Here is a 12,599-nt window from a genome sequence, read left to right as displayed (position 1 = left end):
ACCGGCTTCACAACCCACTGGGCCTTACACCTTTAGCATGGTGGAACGAAGCACCTCCTTTCTAATACGCCTATCAGCAAAAATTCTAACAACCAAACTCCTCTTCCCACAGGTTTTCAGATCCTCCAAATCCTCCAATTGTACCTCTATTTCTACTCTCTCCTCCTCACTTAGACTCAACTGCTCTCATTCCTCACTCAGATTCTCCATCACAGGAGGAAAACACCACACACAGTGGGACTATTTCTCTTTACTCAATGGGAGTAATGAGTTAAAATCATTCTCCTGTTTCACCAAAGTGATGACCAAGAGAAGATTTCCTTAGCTCAATTTGTTTATTAAATAAACAATTTGAAAATACAAAATTATGATCGATTATTAAATGGTGCAACTCTTATAAAGTTTGATTTGAGTCGTATTTTATATATTGCTCTATATTTATAATGAGAATATTTTTAATATTTTAAAAACTTGAGGAAATTATGTTCTAAATACTAAATATGTTGCTTGAATTATTATAAATATAATTATTGATATGTATATATAGTTTTTATAAAATATGTGAACAGACTCGAACTCACTAAATTATTTATAAACGTAAAATCTAACGCACTGCATCCGAACTAAAAATTGTTGACTACCCAGTGGTGCTCCTTCATACTCATTCCGTTTAATTCCCTCGTGACGCCGTTGGAGCCTTGAAAATTAAAAAGCTCGAGAGCCTCACTGCATTGGTGCATTGCTATTTATGAGTAATGTCAAGGACAACGTATAAATAGATGAGTTTTGTGCAGAATTTTTGTAAAATGTGAATGAAAATGAATCTCACTTATTTTTTTACACTTATTATTATTCTTTTTAAATGGAATTCTCTTTTCTACGAAGACTTGATCGAAATTTGTAGTGTGCGCGTTTTCGTAGGCAGAAGAGAACAGATAATTGCGGGGTACAAAATCCTTTCGGCACTTTCTGGGTTGTGTACGTGTACGGCTAGCATCCTCCAATGGGCCTTCTTCAGTTGTCCTTTCGAAAGTGTGATTGTGCTAGCTACTTGAATGGCAGCTAGCGCAAGCAGCTAAGTCTCAGCTGCACAGGCCAGACCTCAAAGTAGCAAGAACAACGCCGAGTCCAAATTCATTCAGGTGGGTTTCTCAAGACTTTCAACTTTCGATCTTATTTTGTTTGAATTGCAGATGTTGCTCTTGGGTTTCTTTTCATTAGCTGAAATATCACTCATTTGGATTTGATAGAGTGCAAATTCAGTCCTCTATGTTCTCAGTTTTTATGGCAATTCATAGCTGCCTAGTTAGTTACACTTAACACTGTTTTTTAGAAATGTTAATCCTAGTTTGGAGGTACCAATTTCAATTCTAAAGAATCTTAAATAACTGTGAACTTTAAAGCTTGTTTAACGAGATTATGTTGGGTTTTAGATTCATAAATATTCTTGGAGCTGATCTGATCTATTTCCTTGGATTTCTTCTGTAGCTATGAAATTGTAAGACGTACTGTTCTTATTTTGTCAAGAAATTGATCTCCTCTAATCTTTAGCAGATCTGACATAAATTTATCCCGTCGCCATACCTATGGCAACTTAAATTCTCCAGTACAAATAGAATTGCCGATTTGTCTGCTTCAATTGAGAGGCTGCACAATATCTGGCACAAACTTGCATGGAGGACAGTATAGCTGAGAATTTGTAATAGGGTTAAAGTTTTAAAAATATTTGGTTGATTGAGTAGAATTGAGTGTTCATAACTGCCAGACGACAGTCAAGTGAGGTTACTAAGTTTGAACACTCCATAATTTGTAAACTCAACCCAATCTAAGAATTATCTACAAATCAGCTAATTGGGGTTGGCAAGCCATCTTACTTTCTCTGAAATTAATCCCCCAAAAAAAAGGTTTTGGAAAAGATAGTTTATCTGAAATTATTTTATCCAGCATCATACTTACTTTCTCTGCCTCTATATTGGTTTTAACCCTTTGGTATGGATGGTATCCTCACCACACAATCCTCATAAGCCCACCTCATATTTCCTTTATTTTACGAGGACCTCTTTAATATTCTCCCAATGCGGAGAATCAATCCAAGGTATTCAATTGTTGCATCTTGGTACTCCAAGCTGTTGTTACCATTATCTTGCTACTCCCAATTTTCCAGAATTGTATTACGAACATTCTCTGTCTCTTCTTCCTTAAATAAAGAAGGCATCTCACCCTTGAAGCCAAACATTTAAGCACCTGATTAAAAATAAAAATGAGTTATTTGTATTAGTAGTTGGTATCACAACATCAAAGGAGTGCACCAGTCTATGGCTTTGTAATTTTAGTTTGTTTTTCATTTCCTCTATGAGGTTTCTATATTTTAAAGGTGTCTTGTTTTGACAAAGACGTTAGGTAAACAAAAAATCTGGCTGTTGAAAGCATTGAAATATATGGCTGGGATTCATTTAACAGCTAAATTTTCTTATTAACTTGGCAAGGTATGTGGTAATCTGACAGATGTGGTTTCAAACTCCCTCCTAAACCCAATCTTCCTTTTTCCATTGGTATTCTTATTTTTGCAAGTAGCCAATTTGTTAATCATGTAGAAGAGAAAATAATAATTGTTGCCCAAGCTGCTTTCTAGAAATGAATCATTTTGGATGTTAACCTTGTGAAACAGGAGCAATGATTTCTAATACCCAAAATAAAGGTCCTTATAGAATGCACAACAGCTGAAGCCTCTTGAACTATAAGGAGAATTTGACTGTTACTATTGATATGTTTCGTTTGTATTTCACGGAAATATTATATCTTCATCAACTCTAGAACTCCTATAGTTTGAGAATTTGTTTGCTCTTCATGATTGGTTCTTTTATCTAGTCACTGACATGGTAGTGAGATCTCCCAGCAATGTTTGCACCAGTTGCACTAGCATTAGCCGTGGGTCTTCTGGGGTGGGCTTATCAGGCACTGAAGCCTCCACCTCCAAAAATATGTGGATCACCAGATGGTCCTCCTGTCACTTCAGCTAGAGTGAAACTCAGTGATGGAAGGCATTTGGCCTACAGGGAGTCTGGAGTTCAAAAAGAAGAGGCAAAGTACAAGATCATTTTCATTCATGTCTACAACAGCTCAAAAGATCTGGATCTACCTGTTCCGCAAGTATGTGATAATTCTACTTCTTTAATTGATGCAACACTTATTTTATAGTCCAAAGTTGTGGTTGATTTTCCTGCTTGAAGGACTGTGCAAAATTTAGCATTAATATCTGATTTTTGGTAAATGTGAGGGGAGAAAAAGAATTGCTATCTGAGCTGGTTGTTTTTATTTTATTTAACTACAATCAAGACACTTGATAGGGCTAAGAATGGAAATGAAAATAAATTTATTTTTAATCACTGTCCCGTTTCATGTTATATTATATATATTTATCCTTTAATCTCTTGGTGAACTCCGATTTACCCATTCCACGATTGTAGCTCATGTAGCATTAATGCATGCACACTTAAGATGTATTTCAGTAAAGTATGTTCAGATGCAAACAAAATTAATTATTTTAGTCGCTAGTGTCATTGCTGTCAAATTATGATCCTTGAGGAGATCTAGATATGGCTCTGAGGTTCAGCATTTTTACTTGAAGTGGCTGCTCTAAATAAATAGACCCATGCTGTTTGCACGGGACTGCTCAAGACTTCTACCACTGCACCAAGCATAAACAATTGCACATGTCTTGATGATTATCTAGAATGCTATGTAGACTTCATATGCAACGCTGAGTTTGTATGACTCATAGCTAATGCTGGAAATAAAAATGATCAAAATCAAGCTGCCATTTTATCTTCTACTACCTCAGTTTTAAAGCTGCATTGGTTAATGGATTTACTTGGATGTTTATACTTTGGATCTCTATTTTTTTGTTTTGACAGAGTTTTCCTCCAAAGCGGGTTGGAGGAAGTTTCCTTCAACCCATTTAAAAATTTGTTGTGTTCCTTGAGCATGTGAGAAGCAAATGTTATTTTAATAAAGGGACACATGACAATTTTTTAACTTAAATTTTAAAACATCATGTGCATGTCACATGCTCAAGGGACGCTTGTCATTTTTGTAGGTGGTTTGGAGGAAACTTGGAGGACAATTATATCCTTTTTTTTTCCTTAAAACTTCGCATCTTTAATTCTATCATTATATTTTTACAATTTTTTTTCCTACCCTGATCGAACTGGAATACATTTTTCACTGTTCTACTTGATGGGCTGTGAATATTGTAAATTTGTTGGTATGTTTTGACTTTTCAGGAACTTATAAAGGAGCTAAAGATATATTTCCTTTTCTTCGACAGAGCGGGTTATGGAGACAGTGATCCATATCCTTCACGCTCAGTGAAGAGTGAAGCATTTGATATTCAAGAACTAGCTGATCAGCTGCAGATTGGATCAAAATTTTATGTAATTGGAGCCTCAATGGGAGGCTACCCTGTTTGGAGTTGCCTGAAATACATACCACACAGGCCTTGCCCTGAACCTTGCTTCTTCAAATTCCAACTACCATGTTCTTTATTATTATTATTATTATGTTCTGATTTGTTGCTTCCTATGTGTTACTGAGACATTATTGCAGGTTGTTGGGAGCTTCCCTGCTTTCTCCTTTTGTGCACTACTGGTGGCCATCTGTACCTGCCAATCTTTCAAGAGAGGCATTTGGGAGCTTGCGTCCATCGTACCAATGGACATTTCGAATTGCACACTACACTCCGTGGTTATTCCATTGGTGGATGACTCAGAAATGGTTCCCTACGTTGAGCACGGAGGGTGCAGCAATGTTCAACGACCACGATATTGAGATCTTGAAGAGGTTGTCAGAAGCCCCAAGCGATGACCAGGTAATCACATGCCCAATGCACTTTTTGTTTACCGCACCACATCAATATCTTTTGATAAAGATGTCACATCGGACATGGTTTATACTTTCAAATTTCCTTGTGTGTTGATGCACTTGTGTGACATTAAAAATCTAATGCATTAAACCCAGAAGCTGGGAAGTAGTCTACATTCTTTGGTTGTTTGCTTTTCTTGGGTCAATATATTCTATTAGAAAATATTTCCGATCTTGAATTTAGCAATTGTTAAAGTTTTGTCACAAACTGCAAAACTGTATTTTTCTCATCAAATTTGCAGTTTTATCTTAACAACTCATAGAAGACACCAAAATATATACTATGGAAGTATCCATATATCAGTGTTCATCTGTTACTATTTAAAGAGTAGTTACCTGTCCAAAGGCTTTCAAGTTTTCTTCTGGGGGTAAGGGATGAGGAGGAAGGAGTAAAAAAGCAAAATGCTTCAGCAGTTTAATATCCATCATGATTCTGCATCAGGAAAAGATAACGCAGCAAGGTGAGTATGAATCGTTGCACCGAGACATAATAGCTGGCTACAGCAAATGGGAATTTGATCCTACTGACATAACGAATTCATTCCCTGAAAACGAGGTCTCCGTTCACATTTGGCAAGCCAAAGGAGACAGGGTCATTCCCTTTCAGATTAACAGTTATCTTTCAGAGAAGCTTCCATGGATTCATTATCACGAGGTTCCTGAAGGAGGGCATCTAATTTTCTTCAGGAGCGATATATGTGAGGCCGTTATAAGATCACTTTTGCTTGGATGAAGTGAAACCTTTGATGTTCTGCACTTAGATCTTGCTTTAATCCTGCTATGGTGTAATGTAAATGGAGAAATTTTCTTCTTATGGAGTCATGTTAATAATCAGAAGAAAATAAAGCATCTTTGTTTATCCAGTTGAGATGAATTGAAATGATTTTAAATGAGTTGAATAAAATATTGTTAAAATATTATTTTTTAATATTATTATTGTTTTGAGATTTGAAAAAATTGAATTGTTTATTATATTTTGTGTAAAAATTAAAAAAAATTATAATTATGAGATGAGTTGAGATAAGTTTCTATTCCAAACAGTGGCAGTTCCTGATGGTTATTCTCGCTCTGACCCTATTGTAAGGTCAAACACAATTCAGGAATTGCACATCTGGATCACCAAACCCGAAAAAAAGTCCATTCAAGTTGTTACCCGAATTTGATAAACTCAAGTGAGGCATTCTAAACTGCGGATGTTTCGTTTGGTAATTAAAATTATCTCAACTTACTGTTATAATTTTTTCAAATTTTAATATAAAATATAATAAATAATTTAATTTTTTCAAATCATAAAATAATAATAATATTCAAAAATAATATTCTAACAATATTTTATCATCTCAGTTCAGTTCAATTCAACTCAATTCAGTTCAACATCCAAACACAGCTACTCCTAAAATTTCTGGCCAAAATCTAGATCTAGAGAGTTGGAGAGAGATAGGATCGTCTGGATGTTTAGAATATGAGTAATACTACATATAGTCATAAAGTGCATAAGTGTCATTCAATCGTTTTAAAAAAGAATGAAATCTATTATTAAAAAATTAATTTTTTTCATATGGGTCTCATATTTATTCACTTCTTTTGAAGTGATTGCATAGCGCTTGCACACTCACAACTACAACTATAATTTCTTTTAGAATATTTTAAAATGGAAAATGTTATTTTGACACCTAAATTTAACACCTCATTTTGACACCTCCTTTATTTTAATTTTTTATTTAATTCTTTTTTTTTTTACTTAATGATTAAGGAATTAACTTTTAGTGTATTGATATTTTTTTATATTTTTAAAAATATTTTAAAATAATAAAAAAATATGAAGAAAAAAATTGAAAAAAATAAAAAGGCTAATTTGGCTTAGCGGTCACTTGGAGCAATGTTACTCGCAGCAGAGGAGCACCACTCTTTCAAAATATATATGAATGGTAGTAAAATAATTTATAAATAGTAGTAAAATTATTTGAGTTAAGATATTTTATTGGATTTTGAAAAATAAGAAAAAAAAAAGTTGCATAAAAATATTATAAAGTTAAAAAATCATTTGAATATAATTTTTTTAAATTATTTTTGTTTTGAAATTTCAAAAAAATGTATTGTATTTTGTGTTTTGTATAAAAGTTTGAAAAACTTATAACAATTAAAAAAAAAGTTGAAAATTTAAAATTTAAAATGTATTATGTTTAAATGATATTTGAAAAACAAATATACGAGAATACTTCAAAGGGTGGCTCTACAGCCACCGCTCACGTTGGTCTATTAGTTATATTATCATTTTTTTTATATGTATTTTTTAATATTTTTAAATATGTAAAAAATTAATAAAATAAAAAATTATAATAGTAACTTTAAATCATAAGAATAAGGTTGCGTTTGAATATTGAAATGAGTTGAATTGAGTTGAGTTGAGATGATAAAATATTATTAGAATATTATTATTATTATTTTAAAATTTAAAAAAATTAAATTATTTATTGTACACTTGACGGGGACGTCCCCTCTATAATATTCTTTTTATTTATTTTAGTCCTTGACACACGCCTTTCTGTGTGTAAAGGGCTATATCAGTTATGAGCCACGTGGAAAGGACAGTCTGACAGATGTACAATGAAATAATGAAAACAATTGAGATTTAGGGGATGGTTGAGAGGAGAATGAGATTGAATTAGAATTTTGTAAATAATAATAAGTTGATCTATGAATAGTAATAAGAAATTTTAATTTAAGTATTTATTAGATTTTGAGAAATAAGAAAGAAAAAGTTGAATAAAAAATATTAAGTTATAATATAATTTTTTAATATAATTTTTATTTTGTAATTTGAAAAAGATCAATTATTTTTTTATTTTGTTTGTAAATTTGAGAAAGTTGTAATGATTAAATGAAAAAATTAAAAATTAAAAATTAAAAAATATTTGTGTTTGAATATTTTTAAATATTGATAGGAAATTAAATGAGATGCGTTGATACTATCTGTAAAACCAAACGAGACATATACAATTCCAAAACCTAAGTGCAAACAAACCTTTTGGGACTTACATAGTTGGCATTAATATACATCTACCAAACCGACATTAGTTAAATCGCTAAGTTTTCACTAAGAGTGTAGCCCCAAAAGATTATTTGCAAGGTGTTGAACCTTGACCTTATAATATGCATCCAAGAATGCTTCATTTCTCAAGTTGAAAGTGTGTTGTACAAGTTACTAACTACCAAACCGGGCAAAAACTCTGATAACTAGTAGATCTCATTTTTATCTTGGGAAGTATTTAAGCAGGGAGGATTAATTAAGAGGCCCCAAATTTTCTTAAAAGATAAAAACTTTATTTTTAGTATATTTCAAAAATTATTTTTGTCCCTAAAAACTTTAAATAACTCCCTTTAACTATCCAAACATTTAAAACAATCTTATTTTTAGAAAAATATTAAAAACTATACACCTAGTTTTAATGTAACACCAAATATAAATTTTTTCTCTTCTCAAAAAGATTAAACTTTTTCCAGAAATCAAGAATTATATATTAATTGCGCCCTTGCTGAAATCACAACAATGGATAATTCATGCCTATTCTATTTTTATGTCTTTTTTTTTCCTAAGTTGGGTAGGAATGCAAGGAGTTTCAAATGTAATTAATGCAAAGAAAGTTCTTGTTGTATCTACTTGTCACCAACAAATCATATGGTCACTGCTCAGCTACAAGGAGTTTCAGTTCTTCTACTTTCAATACCAAATATTCAACACCCAAAATTCATGAAGTACTACTTCACATGCAACACAGGATACCAACAAAAGTTGATCACAAGTCTATCTCGACTTTATAATTTGACAAAATACATGTAACGATCTTAAAAAAATAAAAAAATAGTCAATGGTACAATTGAATTTTCTTGAAATCGTTGTAAAAGGTAAGAAATTCTACATCCCAGAAATGAAATCATATCATGCAGAAGAAGAAGATTTTATCCCCATTTTATTATTATGTTGTTGTTAAGTGCATGTAAGAATGTTAGGTGTTCAGATGGCAATTAACTGAAAGTCAAGGATGTTACTGTTCGAAAACAACAAACCCTACTTTTATGTATGTGTATATAAACACAAACCCACATCTATGACAGCCGCAACCACTATCTGTCATAAAGATAAACTACTCTGTTTCTGTCCATGGTTGGCTCTTCATAGATTCACAGATCTATCTGAGATCATTTTATCCTTTAGAATCTCTTTTTCTGTTTGCAGAGAGATGCTTACAACGGCAGCATCGTTGTTTCTAGTGGGTGTTGTGATATATGCATATAAAAGCACAAAGCCTCCACCTCCCAAGATATGTGGAACACCAAATGGTCCTCCTATTACTTCACCAAGAATTAGGCTGAGTGATGGAAGGCATTTGGCCTACAGAGAGAGGGGTGTTCCTAAGCAAAATGCCAAGTACAAAGTCATCGTTGTTCATGGCTTTGACAGCTCCAAAGATATATATTTGCCTCTCTCTCAGGTATGTATGGACTACTCATCTCCCCACAAGCCAACCCTTCTGCTAGTCTCTCGAAGGTTCTGTTTTGGTTTAAATTTTTTCTTTGAAAAATGTATAACTCAGAAAATTTCTATCTAACGATTTGTGAAAGTTTTCTAAAAACAAAACTACTTTCTTTAATATCATCTAAAAGGAAAAATATCCTCTCCTCTAATTCAGGTACTCTTTGTAGGTACACAGTTATTTTAAAAATTGCAAAACTGAGGGTTTGTTTGATTCTTGATTGCACTTAAGTTCGGTTTAGATTTAGACTTTTTCTAATATTCAAACGCTTAACTTTCAAATCACAAAACTCATCTCAATTGAAAATTTCTTTACACGTGGGACCCATAACTTTTTTCAACTTTTTTCAAATACATATAAACTCATCTTAATATTCAAGCACATATAAACTTATCTTAAGTGGACTCTACAGAACTCGCTCCACTATCTCAACTCATTATATTTATAGAGAATTTAATTCAATCAATCTAAAAATAGCATGAATGAAAGTTTTGGGAACTCAATAAACATAGATATAATGAGACAAAAGATGTTGCCATTATAAATTAAATAGCTTTCAAGGTACGGAGAAATGGACCCGTATAAATTGGTTTTGAGCGGTGCAGAAAAGGATGGAGGAGCTGGATGTGTATATACTATCGTTTGACAGAGCTGGATACGGTGAAAGCGATCCCAACCCAAAGCGCTCGGTGAAGAGTGAAGCACTTGATATTCAAGAACTGGCCGACAGATTGGATCTTGGCTCCACCTTCTATCTCATTGGAATGTCTATTGGAACTTACCCAGTTTGGGCTTGCCTCAAATACATACCCCACAGGCATCCATTCCCCTCTCTCCTCATCTCTTTAATGATCGAAAGGTTTCTATTTTCATTTGTTTTTCTGTTTTGTTTTGAAGTTGTATTGAATTTGCAGGCTAGCTGGTGTGACTCTTGTGGTTCCAGTCATCAACTTCTGGTGGCCCTCTTTTCCTCCCAAACTGGTCAGTGAGAACTACAAGAAGCAACTAAAGAGAGACCAAATGAAACTGCGCATAGCACACTTCGCCCCTGGACTTGTCTACTGGTGGCTGACCCAGAAATGGTTTCCCTACTCTTCTATCTTGCAAAGGCACCCTATTCTTTTTAACAAACGCGACTTGGAAACTATACAGAAAATGTCCAAAGTACCAATGCCTGATGAGGTACAACTTCCCTTCCTTGCTAGTCTATTTTTCAAATGTAAAGGTGTACTTATGGTTACAAAAAATTATATTTGCAAACTGGGTGGATAGCGCTCATTTCACGATGTAGATATGATAAATCTTTTTATAAATCTAAGAGTAGCACTACACGTCCCGAAAAAATGTTTGGAATAATTGTCTCGAAAAGTATATTTTATTTTTTTATTTTTCTTCTTATTTTTTTTATGTATTTTTTTAATCATCATAAACATTTTTAAAAAAATAAAAAAATTCACAATATAATTAAAAAATACTTTTTTTATATAGAAAAGTTAGAAGTCACATGTCTAATAATGATCCCGTCTCAATTTTATTAACAGCCCTTACTTATAGCAGATGAATACCATAATAACAAAACCCACACTCAAGATTTACCAAAAAAAAAAAAAACATTAATACCATCCCTTGTATCCAACCAAAACAAAAGAAAACCAAACCAACAAAAGTACTAAAACCAACCTATAAAAAATCATCTAAAAACAAACCTATACAAACAAAACAACATAACCTAGACCTGCCTATAAAAGCAAAACCGAAAACAAAAAAAAAAAACACGATAACTAGCTCTGTGGTCCGCACCTCCACGTTACTAAAGATTTTGATTTCCTGCGCGTTATTTATATTACAGGAAAAAACATTTCTTTAATCATTAAATAAATAAAAAAAATTCATTCGGAGCACTTTTTGGTCCCGAATTCGAACCCAAAGCATTTCTCTAAATCAAATTCAGCCTGTCTCGTGTCTTGAGACAGACTTATTACCGAGACTACTATAGTTATGACAAGGGCATGGTTTCTATTTTGCAGCACAAGGTGCGACAGCAAGGTGTGTATGAATCCCTCCATCGAGACGTCATAGTGCATTTTGGAAACTGGGAATTCGACCCGATGGAGCTCCAAAATCCATTCCCTAATAAAGAGGCCTCTGTCCACCTCTGGCAAGGCCATGCAGATAAGCTTGTGCCGTATGAACTGCAACGATACGTGGCGAAGAAACTTCCTTGGATAAGGTATCATGAAGTTTCCGATGGTGGTCATCTAATGATTCATGAGGCTGGTTTGTGCGAGGCCATGTTCAGGGAACTTTTACTTGGAGAAGAACCCTCTATCATATAGGTCATGGTTTTGTAGGTTGTGCTCCTACATCATGTGTATTGTGGCCAATTTTATTTATGTAGTAAATTTCAGTTTTGCACTTCTTATAGAGCAAATTTAAGGCCATGACCAATGTGATAATAATCGTAATTAATTTTAAACTATGCAAATCTCGCGAATAATCAAGTTTATTAAGCGAAGAAAAATCCGTCGTCATGTACAATATCCGTCAACATTTACAAGACGATGGATTAGGAGAAATATAATATGGAGATTATTTTAGCTCTTTTTTTTTTCTTATTATTTTGTAGCACATTTTTTAGACCATTCTGATCAAGGATATCTATAATACTAAAAAATTAAAAAATAAAAATTATACTTTAGAACACTATACTACTTTCCTGGCCTCTTTGTACAGTACCCCAATGTTCAAACCAGCATATCTCCCTTTTAAAGACTCCAAACTACTTACTTTGTCACCTTACATCTTTTAATTACCAAAACAAATTATGATTTCTATCCTTTATTAAGATATAATCATCAAGCAAATTGTGTCAAGTCAGTTTTTTTGTTATTTTTTATTTTTTTTCAACAATCAATGCATTTCAATAATATATATCACTTTTGGCTGCGGAAAATCATGTCTGACCAGTTGTGCTTTGAATTTGCGGCTTATTTTTAAAATTATGTCTAACATTTATCACTTATTAGATACACTCATAAGTGAGTAAATTTCACGTATTTAAAAAAAATGGATAAATTCAAAATTCATATTAAAAAATCTACTTTTTAATATTAAGGCTGTGTTTAATTTTCAAATTCAGCTAAA

At 33.0% G+C, this 12,599-nt stretch overlaps 2 protein-coding genes across 2 annotated transcripts; both read left to right on the top strand.

Annotated features, from left to right (window-relative positions):
* The first annotated feature begins 896 nt into the window (after positions 1 to 896).
* On the top strand, positions 897 to 5,779 carry LOC121239473. The gene is made up of 5 exons (XM_041136720.1): positions 897 to 1,142; positions 2,897 to 3,150; positions 4,284 to 4,495; positions 4,606 to 4,867; positions 5,363 to 5,779. Exons 2-5 carry the CDS (start codon positions 2,899 to 2,901, stop codon positions 5,651 to 5,653), a joined length of 1,017 nt encoding a protein of 338 aa, XP_040992654.1. The 5' UTR covers positions 897 to 1,142; positions 2,897 to 2,898; the 3' UTR covers positions 5,654 to 5,779.
* Positions 5,780 to 9,026: 3,247 nt separating this feature from the next.
* On the top strand, positions 9,027 to 11,870 carry LOC121240109. The gene is made up of 4 exons (XM_041137587.1): positions 9,027 to 9,413; positions 10,061 to 10,272; positions 10,370 to 10,637; positions 11,483 to 11,870. The coding sequence occupies exons 1-4, from the start codon at positions 9,030 to 9,032 to the stop codon at positions 11,789 to 11,791; spliced, it is 1,173 nt and encodes a 390-aa protein (XP_040993521.1). The 5' UTR covers positions 9,027 to 9,029; the 3' UTR covers positions 11,792 to 11,870.
* The last annotated feature ends 729 nt before the right edge of the window (positions 11,871 to 12,599 follow it).

The sequence above is a fragment of the Juglans microcarpa x Juglans regia genome, chromosome 7D (genome assembly GCF_004785595.1).
Source record: "Juglans microcarpa x Juglans regia isolate MS1-56 chromosome 7D, Jm3101_v1.0, whole genome shotgun sequence".
NCBI classification, from domain to species: Eukaryota; Viridiplantae; Streptophyta; class Magnoliopsida; order Fagales; family Juglandaceae; genus Juglans; species Juglans microcarpa x Juglans regia.
This window is presented reverse-complemented; position numbering and strand designations above follow the sequence as displayed.